We start from the raw sequence: 15,844 nt of genomic DNA, 5'->3' as shown, positions 1-15,844 counted from the left end.
GGCCTCTGTTCTCCTGCAGTCCCAGCCCAGTTAAGGAAGTTATGAGTAAGCCATTCAAGTTTTTTTCCCCTCTCTCCCAGAAACAGCGTGGAAGGAGGAGGAGGGAGGAAGAGGAAGATCCTCCTCACGCAGCAGGGCTGGAGGAGGGGGGATCTGGGAGGGCGCAGCGTCCGGTTTCTCCAGCGCACAGCAAACCGGAGCAAAAGGTAAGAATAAACCAGAACCTCATGCAAATGTCGTCATGTCAGTCAGTTGATCTGCTCAGCCGACAAATAGGAGATGTAAGGAAGGGTCTGGGCTTGTTTTTATACTGCGAGGGAGAGAGAGGAGACGGCACAGACATGGGGTGAGCGTTACGTAACACCCGACGCGCAGAAAATGCTGCTGTTTTTGACGCATTTCGTTTAATTCGTTCAAGTTAAGAAGAAACGTCGAGTCTCCTATGTCCAGAATGGTTCACTGTACATGGATTGGGATGTAAATCTGTGGTGTTTTCTCATTTCTTTTTTAAAGCGTATCCCATCACTGAGCCGTCAATATGCGGCCATTGAGCGCCATTGGCCACAGATTTAGTGTTTTCTGCCGCCGTCCGTGTAAAGACAGAAAGCTGTGTAGACAGGCACGAAGCCACCGCCCAGCTGCAGGACTATTTTGGTATATATTTTATACATTTCATTTATTTTGTGTTAGCGTTTTTATTGGATAAAATGCTCACTTAGTTCCATCATCAAACAGTGCGCATTATTCTAAGACGCTATAGATTATTTGTATCTTTAAAAATGAAGCAGTGGAATGAGAAATGTATCGATTTTTCACGAATAATCAGTTTGTTTTCCTCGTGATCATCAATAATCATTCCTCCTGCTGCAGGCGCGCTCCCGCCCAACCCCACAGTCGCTTTCCTTCAGCACCACGTGGATGCGCGTGCACGAGAGGAGAGTTGATTGACAGCAGCCTGAAGTCAGGATTAGAGAAATTTCCATTCTGAGGAGACATGTAAATATTTGATGCTAATAGAAATGGATTGTGCAGACCAGCCTGTAGTTCCAGACATCATAAACAGGGAGTTTGGTGCCTGTGTGGTGATGGTGGTGGTGGGGGGGGGGGGGTAAGGTGATAAGGTCATTTGCAGTAATGTTCACTCACTTTTTGTTGTAGCTTTGAACATCTTTTTGTCATTCTTGTGTCCTTGTGGTCCAGGCGTTACAGATATTTTACGTGTTGTCTGAAGTGTAGCTTGGATCTGCAGGTTGGTTTGTACGTCTTCTGTACAGCTGCTGGCGCTGACTCCTGTTCTATCAGAAATATAACTTGGAGGGATGAGAAACCTGCTGTCACAGATGATTTATGGACAGATTCTTGCAATCCAGTGGAATTTTTGGTTTGTTAGGAGAACTCTGGAGCCTCTAGGAGGTTAATTGTGTAACATCCAACAGCATTGGATGAAAATAATCTGTTTTGTCAGGAAAGGACAGATAACCAGCTGTGTTTATTCTCAAATCTCAGTCGGCAAGATATGTTTTGACTTTGACTGACTGCGAATGTTGAGAGAAGAGAGGTCAGAGTCCAACTGGGAAACATCAGAGTTAAATTATGTGGGTGTCAGCCGTTAGAACATATTTCAGATCAGCAGCGAACTGATCTGCTGCAACATGCCAAAGAATTCATTCTGAGCAACTTTAAATTCTGTGCATGTCTTTATTATGCAGGTATTAAATCAAACTGTTGTTCACTGATCGGAATCTTGTGTTTCTTGTTTCAGTGAGTCTCAGTCGAGGTCAGCGATGCCTCACCATCAGGACCAACCTCTGAACTGGGCCTACAGAGAACAAGAAGACTCAAAAAATGACTCATCCTCCTCACTTCGAAACAGGAAGTGTGACAAAGATGGCAATTTCAACTTCCTGCCAGGTAAAGTCAATGAAGGATTCAGAGGCACTGGAGGCGGAGACGAAAATCGAAACCAGATACGTCCTCGCAACTTGAGCCCGCTGGGTCGCGACCCCCTGACCTCCTCGCCTCACTCAGGGATTCTGTCGCCTCGCTCCCGCCTGCCTTGCTGGAGCCCCTTGGAGCCCCTGCCTGAGATCGAGGCCAGGGATGATGTTTACGGTCGAGTGCCCCCTGACGGAGCGGAGGAAGGTAGAGTGGAAGAAGAGGTGATGATGAGGCAACATGCAGAGGAGCAGAGACATAAAATGGAGCAACTGAGGAGGAAAAGCATCTCGTTTTTCAGGGAAGACGAAGATGCTGCAGAGCTGGACGATGACGAATGGGGCGACAGCGAATCGGAATCTGAGTTCAGCTACCGGTCCGGAGGCAGCGTGTCCTCGCTCCACATGGATGGCGGAGGCGAAGGGATGCTCATGGGAGGCTGCGACCGCATCGGAGTTGGAGAACCAAAATCTAACCAAAAGGAAGGCGAGCCAACGAGCAGATACCGCAACCGAGAGCCTCCTGTACGCCGCAGGAGCTTCAGTCGCAGGTCGCTGACCGGAAACCACCTGGAAAACCTGCTGGAGGAAGGAGCAGAGGAGCAAGATGCGTCGTCAGACACCGAAAGCGAGCTGCCCGAGCTGATGGATGCAGTGTGGACACTGCGGGATCGCGAGCACTTCAAGGCCCAAGAGATGGAGAAGCACCAGGCGCAGCTGACTATGTATCGCCGTTTGGCGCTGATCCGCTGGGTCCGCACCCTGCAGGACCGCATCCAGGAGCAGCAGAACCGGCTGCAGTCCAGCTTCGACGTCATCCTCACACAGAGGAAGGAACTTCTGCGCATGAGCGCCGCCGCTGCTGCTGCCGCCGCCATGTCCAATGCCACCCCCACCACTGCTGTTGGCCAGTCCTAAAGATGGAGAGAGAACTGAAACAGGAAGTGGTTAAAACATACATTTTTGCTCTGTTTTCTTTCATCCTGAACATTTCACCAAAAGAATGTCTCCCAGCATTACGTCTAACGTTTCTGATTGTAATGACGACAACTTTACTTTTTATGATGTTTTTTTTTCCCCACCCAGTGCATCAGTATATGTATTCAGATGAGAATGGACTTAATGTATGCAACAAAATCTAACATTTCCATTCATTCAATAAACTGATGAACATGTTGTGGTAAGATAAAAACAATAACGTTCCGTGTGTACTTGTTCTTCTTTGTCTTGATGAGTGTGTTAGAAAAGAATTGTGATTTTACACAGTTGGAGATAATTTATACCTTGAGAACATGCTGTATATTGAGAGATATTACATCAAATGAAACTATAAATAAAACTATTCTACAGCCAAGCATTCTGTGTCCCTTTTATTGCAAATTTAAAAAACAAAAAAAACTATTGAAATTTGAGTTATAATTAAAATGTAATAGATTAATCTGAGGGGGTTTCTGAGGAGCTGGTTAATAAAAACCCTTTATAGAGCCCAGAGCTTTTATTTTCGTGCAGATCCGCAAGTTGATTTCAAGGCGCAGGTTTTATCAAAGGCCCCTCGGAACAGATATGACTAAAAAAGAGCAGTCTTTATCTTTTATTACTGTACTTGCTGGAGCCTTCGGGCAAATGACCTTTCAGCTAACAATTGCCTGTGTGTCAGCTGAACAAAGTTGGATTGTATCTGCTCATCACACGGGCTGCGGAGTGTGTTCTGCGGGGAGTGTGATTGCCGTGTGAGGCATCGATGTTTACGGGCATGGCTGCCGCCGCAGGCGCTCCGACATCATCTCAACCTCTTTCCGTGTGTGTGTGTGTGTGTGTGTGTGTGTGTGTGTGTGTGTGTGTGTGTGTGTGTGTGTGTGTGTGTGTGTGTGTGTGTGTGTGTGTGTGTTCACAGAGATACAAACCGCGTTGCCACCCTGTAATCTCCATCCAGAGCGAGTCGTGGGGGCCCCCGGGGAGCCTGTCAGTCTGCGCCCCGGGGCCTGCAGGTCCTATCCGGCCGCGGTGAACAGACGCCGGTCCGGCTGCGCGCAGAGGAGCCAAACCCCGGGGCGAGTTTGGGATAATCCTCGGCTCTGCCTCCTCACTAACCCCCGTTTATTTTCTAAGCTTATCGCCTCTCCTGGACGCAGGCATCGGAGTGAAAGTCTGAGGCAATTTACATATTGATCCCTTTTCGCTGGTTGAAGGTGGATGTTTGGGAGGATAACATGTTTACACTGGAACACGAACATGTCAGAGACGCGCAAGCAACTATCTCCAAAAAAAAAGGACATCAAGGGAGAACAAACAGGCCTTTGACGCTCATTTGTAAACCACCGAGACGCGATTTCAAGGTAGTTAGAATAGGTTATAAATTCATCCAAACAAAGCTCATGAAACATCGAGATAAATGAACCCATAAGCTGCAACAGCGCTTTAACTCACACAGAGAAGGGTGGCGGTGTGGCCCCAGGAAAGGGTATATTTAGAGCGATGACAGCGTTTCAGGCGCGGTGTTTCCGAGTTCCATCCTCTGACGGTATGCAGACGAACTGTTAGACCTCTCCAGTGAGACAATTAGAGTAGTTTCTCTATAAGATGAAAATAACGCTTAATTACGAATTAATAATCACTTTGAGCCAGGTTTATGATAAACTGTTGATTAGATGGGCCTTTAGGTATAATTCACCGATAAGAGCAGAATAAAAAAAAGATTAAAAAGGCTGTAGATAAGAAATAGCAATTGATAATTAAGTGCAAGGATCACATCTGTCCTCCAGTGTGCAACAGATCGTTGGTCATCTGCACCAAATAATAGATGTTTGTTGCTCCATCATGATCGGAATGTAAAAGACATATAGAAGCAAGAGACACAAGAAGAGAACAAACGTTCCTGGTGGTGGAGGACAAAAACAACAGTCAGAAAATACCACGTCTGCAAAGAAATGTTTTTATCTGAAAATGAAATAATTGAAATAATTTTATACTGTGTGTGTGTGTGTGTGTGTGTGTGTATTTGTGCGTGCGTGCGTGCGCGCAAGAGCGGGAGAGAGAAATAACTAATAACTAATTTTTCAGAGGAGTTTGACTGAAAAAAAATCTGTTTTAAAAATAACAGCAGCAGCAATAACAACAACAAAAATCATATGATTCAGCAGCACAAAAAATAATCCATTTGAAACATCTCCCTCGGCTAATATCCTTACTGCTGACACAGGCCTATACCTACAATTACAGGAAGAAATCGTGGTACATTAAATTTAGGCTGATGAGAAATACTTAAAACTCTTAAACTGTGCGTAGCAATAGTTAAGATATCGAGGGCAAAATCAAAGTAACAGTTTGAATTTTCATTACAATCTTTGAAATTTAAAAACAAACAAATATCGAACCATGAAACATTAAAATATGTAATTTCTTTAAAATGACCGTAAATCTTTAGTTTGTGGGCCACAAATGTGTTCCATGTCAATTCTAGTTTCGATGCTTTTTAGGTTATTATGGCAATGTGTTTCCCTCATCACTAGTCCTCACAGAGTTCTGAGCTTTACTCCATCCTCCCTCAGTTTACCCATGATCAGATTTTGGTATATTCACACATCAACTTCCTGATCATAATTAATGACTAAGACGAAAAGAATTAAAAATTGCACTGATGAATTAAGTTCGTACACGCGTTATGGTCACACACACACTCAGGTATCCGTGATGGGAACAAGAGCGTCCACTAGGGGGCGACACTCCATCGCGGACTCCTCAGCCAGGCTTTCAGCTGCTGTTGTTTGCAGACCTCAACAGCAGGGGGCAGCAGCGTGCGCATGACGGGGTCGTTCAGAAGTGGTGCGCTTAAAGGGGACCGCCTGGGACCCACGACGGGGTTCCTACAGGGATGATTGTTTTCACATGTTGAATGATACCGATATGAATCGAGGGGCCATGTAGTGATGAACAGGACAGAAAAACTGCAGAAACTCTTAAAACATTTCAGAACATTCTCTAAGATTCATTCATTCATCTTCTAAACCCTTTTCATTCGCTGTCACGGGTTGTGTTGTGCTGGAGCCTATCCCAGCCGTTTGGGTGTGGTCGGCAGGGGACACTCCGGGTGTGACACCAGTGCACTGCAGAGCCGCACACACACACACACACACACACACACACACACACACGCACGCACGCACGCACGCACACACACGGTCAATTTGGGACTGGCCAATTAACCTACTTACTGCGCCACAGTGCTGCCAACCTCCAAAATATTCTTTATCATTAAAAAAAACATTCAGATAATTAAGGAAAAACAACTTTAGATGTACAGTGCAGATGAAACTTTATTTTTTGAGCGACGAGCCTTTTATAACAGTAAGAAATTGTTTATTTTTTACCATTCTGAATTCATTCATATCTTACCCTGAACTTTTCGAATAATTAAATTGTCCGTGTATACACTTAGTTTATTGAATCACTGACTCTGACTCCTCATCAAATTTTTAAATCTAATTATGTATTTGAAAAAAGAAGAGAAAGAATAAAACCACAACATACTGACATTTTAAAATAAATCCACGTGTTGATGATAGGTTGACCTGCAGTATATTATTTTAACCCTATGTTTAGTTATGTGTAACACAATAGTGTTAAATGTAGATTTATACTTCATTTTCTTAAGCTTAAGCCCCCTTAAGTGTAAATTGTCTTCTTCTCCACTTCCTGACAGTTCTGCATCAACTTCTACGAGCGCATCATTATTACAGCCATGGAGTTTCCACTGAGGGGGACATTCACCATTAAATCCACTTGTCCTCAAATGTCTGACATATTTAGTAAATTTGGAAGCATTGGATCTCCACTGGACCTAATGTGTGTTTGTGACCATTTGGCTGCATACACTAAAAACTAGTGGGTCAACATTGATCCAACAATCAGCTCTGGGTTAACTTCACACATGGGGAGAGCACAGCCTAAGTCAGCAGCTTGGTGTTTATTTACAGAGAGTAATTATTCTTGATATTTAACTTTCATGTCACCTTTACACTTTTTGTGATTACGTAAAACAAGTGTATCACTTGTCATTTTAAATGTCCATCGCTGTTTTGCTCAAAGAAAAATACATTGGGGTGACAGTTAACAGGGAAACACTGTACCTAACTACAAATGCACTGTTTACTTGGCCTCATCCTGTTAAATAACACAGCAGTCAACAAACCATTATAAAAATTGACTCTGGGTCAAAACAACTATTTAATTTAATAAACTGTGCACCGCAATGAAAGTGATTCTTTCATATATTTTGTAGATTCATGGCCATGTGCAGCTTTAATTCTTCCTCCCATCTGCAGCAGTTTCAGACAGTTTTATTATTCTGACCCATTAAAAGTCCTTTCAGATCCAGATTGCTCAGGACAAAGCGGCGGTCTGTGGTGTTCTATTTGGACATCCTTGACATGAAAAAGTTTGGGAATCCCTGCTGCAGCCTGGGCTTTAGCTGTTGTGTGGAGCTTTTCAAACACAGAAACACATATATAGCCTATCATACTCTCTCTTTCCCCTTCTTCCCTCTGCCTGATGTAGTGTGACAGTGTGTTCGCCTGCAGCACTCTGCTGGCGTGGAAACAATCAGCTTTGACAGAAAGGGGGTGGCAGTGGTGGGGAGGATAGAGGAGGCAGAGGAGCACAGAGGGATGAAGGGAGTGGAGTGGTGGGGGCGGGGGGGGTGGGGGTCTGCGGCCTGAGGCCTGTGTATGATGAACTGGATAGAAAGACCTGCCATCAGAAGACCAACACACACATAGATAGATAGATAGATAGATAGATAGATAGATAGATAGATAGATAGATAGATAGATAGATAGATAGATAGATAGATAGATAGATAGATAGATAGATAGATAGATAGATAGATAGATAGATAGATAGATAGATAGATAGATAGATAGATAGACAGATAACCTTTTATTTTATTTATATGGAGATTTTGATCCTAAAAAAATCACTCAGTTAAAGTTGTTCAATAAAAAAAACAAAAAATGTTATATATAATTTATAGACAGTATTTGTCTTATTTACTTGTTTATATCTTATGGTCTCTATAATAAATAAATGTCTTGTTGTATTCAACACGTCATTCTCATAACTGTATTATTTTGCTATTTACTGCAGAGCCCAGATGAAATTGAATTATTTAGATTCTCATCAGCAGCCGATTTAGAGAATCACCGTCGCTCATTGTGCTCTACATCAGATCAGTTTCATTTGATTTGAAACCTAAATTGAAAACCGCGAAACGTCGTCAAGACAGAGAAAACAAAAACAGATCCAATCCTCTTTTAAAATGTGAACCAACTTGTTGCCTGAACTAGAGCCCACAGCAGCTCAGGCCTCCTCTGTGACCCCAGCGCTACTCAGCTACTTGACTTATTCATTCAAGGCCATCAGGTCAATTGTGGGCCCCACTCAAGACATCATCTTACCACTGTCTGATTCCAGGACTTGACGCTGGTGTGTGTGTGTGTGTGTGTGTGCGTGTGTGTGTGTGTGTATGTGTGAACTAACTTATATTACCTTAGGGTGATTTCAGACCTGGATTAGACCAACGTTGTGGGGCCCAAAGACCTTAGGCACCCCAAAATGGTGGGCCCCACAAGGTTTTTCATTGCAAAAGGCTCAGGGGACACTCCTGATATGCCCCCTGCCTTTTTTTTGACATGTCCCATAAGGTAGCAAAAGTTGGGTACAGGTGTGTGTGCATTTTCACCCTGGTGGTAGGAAATGGTACTGCATCGCACACACACTCCAGGAAGTGTGTATCCCAACTTCCTGCAAGAGCAGGAAAAGCAGGAAGTGCTGCTGAGCTGCATATATGGACATATTTTTTCAATGCCATTGTGTTTAATCCAACTCTACAGCAAATGTTAATGTTAGATAATGTTAGCTAATGCTAACGGTAGCTAACGCCAACATTAATGCTAACGCTAGCTAACGAGCGTTAGCTAGCGCTAGCGTTAGCGTTAAATAACGTTAGCTAGCGTTAGCGTTAGCTAGCGTTAGCGTTAGCTAGCGTTAGCGTTAGCTAGAAATAGCTAACATTAGTATTAGCTTTTATTGCTAACTGCTGGTCATAATGATGATAGTTAAATGACATAAAAATAAACAGATGGATGGATATTTCAGTAGAAATGTAGAGATGGATGGGTGGAAAGATGGATGGACATTTCAATGGAACGCTCATGCAAATGTTTTAACCACAATACATGGATCTCTTGTTTATGCTTTATGTTAGCTAGCTACAAGCTAGTGTTAGCACTCTATTGTTAACTGCTGGTCTTGATGATCATTGGATGGATGGATGAATGGATGGATGGATTGATAGATGGATGGATGATAGATAAACAGAAGATGGATGAATGGATGGATGACATTTGTACATTGATAGTTTTTCTATGCCATTGTGTTTAATCCAACTCTGAAGCAAATGTTAATGTTAGCTAATGTTAACTAACGTTAGCTAGCGTTAGCATTAGCTTGTATTGCTAACTGCTGGTCATGATGATGATTGTTAAATGACAATGATAGACAGATGGATGGATTGATGGATGGATATTTCAATAAACCTCTGCAGCACATGTTTAACCACAACTTCAAATGGATCTATTGCCTGTGCTTCAGAGCTTTTTAGCTAGCTACAAGCTAAGGTTGGCTCGCTTTCTTTTGTTAACTGCCGGGCATGATGATCATGATTTTTAAAACACATACATGGATGGATGAATGGATTATAGATAAATGGGCAGATGATAGATAGATGGGTGGATAGCTGGTTGAATGTTTCATTAGAACTCTCATGAAAAGGTTTTCATTTTAATTAAAAAAAAAAAGTTTTTATTAAGTGTATTAATCCCCAAAGGGAAATTAAGACTCCACTCTACACACAGGTTAGTAGTTACATGCATCTAAATAGTGTGTACAGGCCTGTAACACACACAAGGGGCCTTTGGGGATGCAGGTGAGAGGGAGGTAGAGTGGCGGGCAGCTCCGTCGTGGTGCGCATCCAATGCGCAACTTCTAAGATGATGGCGCCTTGCTCAAAGGCACCTCAGCAGTGCTCCAGACGTGAGCTAACACCTCCCACCATCAGCTCACACTTTGGGTGTTTTTGGGCACGAGCGGGAATCTGAACCCCCATCTCAGAACATTGGACGACCCGCTCTACCGCTTGCTTTACCACTGAGCAACTGCTGCCCCAAAACCACAATACATGGATCTCTTGCTTATGCTTTAGAGCAGCGGTCCCCAACCTTTTTTGCGCCACTGACCGGTTTCATCTAAGACAATATTTTCACAGACCGGTCTTCATTTGCTCGATAATTGTTAATGTTGCCAGGACAACTGTTGTCTAATAATAAATCCTCCGCAGTGGTTTTATATAAAATGCAGACATTGTTGAAACAGACACAGACCAATGGATGGATAGATGGATAGATAGATGATAAATAAACAAAAATGTTGAAATGCTAGTTTCACCGAGCCTTTGTATGCTATTGAGGGTCATTAGCATGAGACACATCACCTGGGTTAATCTGCTGAGACAATCTTTTTTGGAGTTTCGAAAGGACCTGATTGTAAATAGGCGCACAGCCTATCTGTGAACCGCGCGCAGCCTATCTGTCTCCCTAAAGTGGTGTTACAGAAAGTCAGTCGGGCAACGCGAGAGGGGACATGGGGAGAAAGACAAACGCTGCAGGTACATTAATGGTTAGAAGTTATAATTTTGCTGTTTCAATATTTAAAACTTTCTTAACTTGTTAAACTAGTGTCAACTTATAAGAGCTCACAACCAGCGCCAGAAAATGAAAGTTATTAAAGGACAGTAAAGTTAATTTTAAATGACATATATGTTATTTATCATAATGAAAAATAGAAGAAAAAATAAATTTTAAATGTGTAGCATCATCAGTTTGGTCAAAAAAGCTTAAAATCTGCACCGCAGCAGCTTCCGCATTCAGTGGTCACGTGGGCGTCACTGGGGCCGAACATAGCTTAGCGGCCATAAGAAACAATACAATCCACGTCGCGGTTAACTCCAAAAATATCATGATTACCTGCGCAGTGAACAGTTGTGTCAACAGAACAGCAAAAAGACGCGAAGACAAGGACCTGTCGTTCTTTAGAATACCTTCTGGGAAGGTATCGCGCTAAAAATGCTAATGCGCTAGCCCATCAATGAGATTGTACATATTATGATAGCATTGAGCTAACTGCATTTATTACTATTGGACTGTGTGGAATGAATAACAACTCTAGTTGTTATTCATTCCACAGTGAATTTATTCGAAAGTCGCGTCTGTTGTGTCAAGTCTGTTGACACAACCGTTCACCATGCAGGTAACCATGATATTTTTGGAGTTAATCGCGACGTGGATTGCATTGTTTCTTATGGCTGCTAAGCTATGTTTGGCCCCAGTGACGTATGACTCCCACGTGACCACTGAATGCGGAAGCTGCTGCAGTGCAGATTTTAAGCTTTTTTTGACCAAACGGATGATGATACAGATATAAAAAATGTTCTTCTATTTTTCATAATGATGAATAACATATATGTCACTTAAAATTAACTTTACTGTCCCTTTAAGTGATGGGAATTCCAGCTCTTTTTTTGTTGCTTTCATCAATATATTATACCAATAATATAAAATTATAATGTAAAATTATGTACAAATGAATTAATAATGTAAAAATCTCGTTATACTTTTTATTTATATATGTTTATTATATAAGTATGCCTTTATTTTTTTCACTCTACAGTGCACTTTAAATGAATTTAAACTTAAAACTTATTTTATATAAAACAAATCGACAGTCAAACAACACAGAATCCCTTAAAAACTCGTAACACAACAAAATATAAATGAAAATATGTAAAACAAAAGAAAAAGATCAGCATCCAAATAATGTGTTTAGTGAAGATTGGCATTCAGAAACACCATGTGTGTCCGCTTTGAGGGACTGATTCGGCTTCTTCTGTCAGTCATGATCTGCCTGGTTTTGGAGAAAATTCTCTGGGAGGGAAATGACGTTGCACCAATGCACAGTCTCCATGTCATCACGTGTGTGAGGTGTGGGCAAAGTGAAGCCTTGTTTTCCCACCAGTTTAGTGGATCTGCACGTAACTGGCAAAGGGGCTCCTCAAGGTAGGGTCTCACTTCCAGTATTGCATCTGCTGAAGGCTTCCTTCTTGTAGTGTCTTCACTTGCTCTTTCTTCAAAGAATCTCCAAACAGCAGATGCTTGTGGCCCCTCTTGCTCATCCTCTGCTCCATCTTGGCCCCCTGGAAGTGGAGTTGGCTGGTTGAACCTTGCTGCTGCTGCAGTTATTCTCTGAATAGCTTCATCAACTGCTTTAGTGTCATTGAAGGTCAGTTTCTTGAATCTTGGATAAAGAATGTTGGTTTCTGACAGAACAGTGTTATATTCCATTCTATGGAACTTTCTGTCCATGGATGCACAGGGAGCCTCTACTAGCTCTTTCACATGCTGTGGTTACGCTGGTCTGGTTCTGAGCTGTCACTCTCTGCAGAACCCTGCGCAGGATTAACATTTTGGAGGCTGTAACATAGCTGAAAAAGAATAAACAATGGGTGTTAATATTACGCTTTGTTTTATGTGCAGGTGTATTAAAATTATTTCATGTATACTCAGCCTTTTATTCCAGTAATGCAACAACAATTACTACTACTAATAATAATAATACTAATAATAATGTAACAACATTTGTATACTGCACCTGTCTGCACTGATCTCCACAGCGACCTCCTCAAATTGCTCCAGAACAGTGCATGCCTCCTGCAGTACCTCCCATTCCTCTTGGCTCGGAGGATCGACCGGTACATTGATAACAGCTAGGTTAGAGATGACTGCATCCTTGGACTCCAGAATCCGTTTTATCATATGAAAGGTGGAGTTCCACCTTATCATACAATCTTCTCTGAGCTTCAGCTCAGGCACGTCCATCTGTCGTTGTGTTATTTTGAGCCTGTGTGTGGCTGTTGTGCTCCTGTGGAAATATTCCACTATTGACTTTCTCCACAGCAGGCTTCATCACCTTCAGAGCATCTCTCACAATCAGGTTAATTGTGTGTGCAAGACATTTCATAATTGTGCTGGGTTCATTTCAGGGTTTTAACTGCTTTGGTTATGTTCGCTGCATTGTCAATAACACAACCACCTACTTTGTTTATAACATTCCACTCTTTTGCCACTCTGAGCAGTTCCCCTGCTAAGTTCTCAGATGTGTGTCTGTCACTGAACTCAAAACAATTCAGAAGGCAGGACACCATTTTATCGTCTTCAATAAAATGACAGGTAACTGACGAGAAGGATGTGGGGGTTCAGGATGTCCAGCTGTTGGTTGTTAGAGAGGGCTTTATTAACCCTCTCTTGCAGGGATGATTTTTTTGAGAGAGGGTTTTCATGCTTGGAATGTTGTACACGTGATCTCTTCTTGGTGTATTCTATTGATTAGTCATGCGCTACAATTTTGTAATGTCCTAGAATTCAAATTCTTTATTTGGGGGCCTTTAGCAGGTATGAGATTAAAATGTGATTAATTAGATTAATTACAAATCCTGGTATTAATGAGATTATTTTTGTAATCGCCTGACAGCACTACTTTTTACCGTGTTTAGGAATACCCTTGTCCCTCCCTGTTGCTCCTCTGTCTGGCCTCCCCTGACTCTGCTGTCCTGACCTGCGGTGTGGAGCTGCCGCCGCCCCTCCCCCACCCCCGCTCCCCCCCTCCGCTGTGAGAGACTGGCGGTCACTTCTGAGTGTGAGCTGACAGCGGAGATGTCACTGAATGCAGGAAGGCCCCTTGTGTGTCTCTGAGTGTTACGGGCCTGTATGCATAACACCAGAACTAATAGTGGGGTCTATACTGTGCTACTAATAATTTTCCTACAGGGATTAATAAAGTATATAAATTTACTTTATTAATCCTGGGCAGAAATTATCTACTATCTGCTGTCATACAATCACAGAATTTACAATATTACACAGACCACAAGACCGCGTTTAATTTGTGAGCATACATTCAGAGGTCATGTAGCTGTTGGGCTACCAGACCTGGTTTCCCTCCTGAACTCCTTCATATATTCAAGGCGTCAGTGTGGCTGCAGGGAGCCGGTCCGCTGTCACGTGTTCAGTGTGGCTGCAGGGAGCCAGTCCGCTGTCACGTGATCAGTGTGGCTGCAGGGAGCCGGTCCGCTGTCACGTGATCAGTGTGGCTGCAGGGAGCCAGTCCGCTGTCACGTGATCAGTGTGGCTGCAGGGAGCCAGTCCGCTGTCACGTGATCAGTGTGGCTGCAGGGAGCCGGTCCGCTGTCACGTGATCAGTGTGGCTGCAGGGAGCCTGTCCGCTGACACGTGACAGGCACGTGACGCTCAGACGCGCGCGACTGCCGGCGCTGCCAGTCAACTCCTCAGACGTCCGCATCTCATTAGGGTCACGGAGAGAAGTTGGATGAAGAGCAGCGGACACGGAAGTTCTGTTTCTGTTGTGGCTGAAAGCACATTCCTGTGGTGAAATCCGAGGTAAGTGTGTTAATACGTCACGAATCTAACGGCTTTAACAGAAAGTTGTCAGACAGGCGATGCGTCACTGCACGGTTTTTGACAGCAAGAATAATAACCAGTACTGATGCTAGTTTTTGTGCGCGATGAGTGTATGTACCCGTGTGCGTAAATCACGTTTTAAAAGTTTTTGTGTGTGGTATTTGGTCGTATATGTGTGTAATTACACATTATTTTTGACTGATAGCCAGAATAATACAAATATTAATGCTATTTTTATATATTTAACCTGCGTGCACGTGTCGTGCACGTATATGCTAGCATGCATGTAACGCTCGTTTTGGAAGGCGTGTCAACGTAGTTCACTCATCCAGAGTCTGAGGCTGATGTTCAGCTGATCCTACTGGATACATCTGTAGTTTCTTGGAGATATGCAGAAAGTGATTGTAGTAATTTAATTTACTGACTTGAGGCCGTATGCAATGTTAGTGATGCATTCAGGGTGTTTGGATACTGTCCATTTGTGTGTGATACAGCCCATCATACAAACTGCAGAAATGTAAATTTGAGTTTGTGGTGATTTCAGAATGGTTGATTCAGCAACCCTTCTACATGCATGTTTTTACCCCAAAGGAGCACTTCTCAACTTACGAATGCTTTTTGAATGACATCATTTGATTATATATATAGCTGACTTTTCTCTAACTGTACTTTATGTATTGCCTTCTCTTTTGGGGGATAAGTAGAAATGTTTATCAGGGAATGTACTATATCTGGTTATGGGTTGAGTGAATCCAGTTCTGAATATTGATCTATTGAAGCTGGAATGTGTTTACATTTGTGTCTCCCTGTGTGTGCACCTTGACAAAACAGATATTTAACCATTATAAAGGACAGTGCCTGTAAAGTTCTTTTGATGAGGGCCAGGTATACTTTGGTATACCTGTAACATAATAAAAATTGGGACAAACTGAAAAAAATGTAATACATAACTGGCCTAGCAGCATCAAATGTTCAGGGTGTGCCATGTGGAGCAAACAAATGTTTGGTGAGGTGCTGACCATGTGGAGCAACCTACTGAAATAATTAGGACTTAAATTGGATGTTGTAGTGTACGCGTTGTAATACAAGGTCATGTTGATATAAAAAATGTTCAAATGAATTAGAATACACTAAACTAATAGTAATGAATGGAGGAGATTGGAAAAAATTGTGGTAAGGACAGGCTGGCTCTATCACAGTACCTTAAAATTTGTGCAACTTCCAAGTATACATCAACATGACTATTCCAGATGATTATGAACTATGATTATGAATATGTCTTTAAATCAGTTATTAGTTTGGAAGGATGTTGTTTGTGTTGTTGGA

The 15,844-nt window shown here is 42.6% G+C and overlaps 1 protein-coding gene and 1 long non-coding RNA gene across 3 annotated transcripts; one reads left to right on the top strand and one right to left on the bottom strand.

The window, feature by feature from the left end:
• The first annotated feature begins 218 nt into the window (after positions 1-218).
• LOC137607368 (uncharacterized) lies at positions 219-3,289 on the top strand. Of its 2 annotated transcripts, none has more exons than XM_068333077.1 (2): positions 219-346; positions 1,763-3,289. In XM_068333077.1, exons 1-2 carry the CDS (start codon positions 228-230, stop codon positions 2,850-2,852), a joined length of 1,209 nt encoding a protein of 402 aa, XP_068189178.1. In that variant the 5' UTR covers positions 219-227; the 3' UTR covers positions 2,853-3,289. The 2 variants fall into 2 exon arrangements, with proteins under 2 accessions (XP_068189178.1, XP_068189179.1); XM_068333078.1 differs by lacking the exon at positions 219-346 and adding an exon at positions 353-654.
• An 8,354-nt stretch (positions 3,290-11,643) lies between these two features.
• On the bottom strand, positions 11,644-13,589 carry LOC137607607 (uncharacterized). Its single transcript, XR_011038002.1, has 2 exons — positions 12,693-13,589; positions 11,644-12,525 (listed from the first exon to the last, which is right to left on the bottom strand). It is a non-coding gene; the product is annotated as an uncharacterized lncRNA (long non-coding RNA).
• Between the last annotated feature and the right edge of the window lie 2,255 nt (positions 13,590-15,844).

Source organism: Antennarius striatus, chromosome 14, assembly GCF_040054535.1.
Source record: "Antennarius striatus isolate MH-2024 chromosome 14, ASM4005453v1, whole genome shotgun sequence".
NCBI classification, from domain to species: Eukaryota; Metazoa; Chordata; class Actinopteri; order Lophiiformes; family Antennariidae; genus Antennarius; species Antennarius striatus.
The sequence above is the reverse complement of the archived record's forward strand: the minus strand, read 5'-3'. Positions and strand labels throughout refer to the sequence as shown.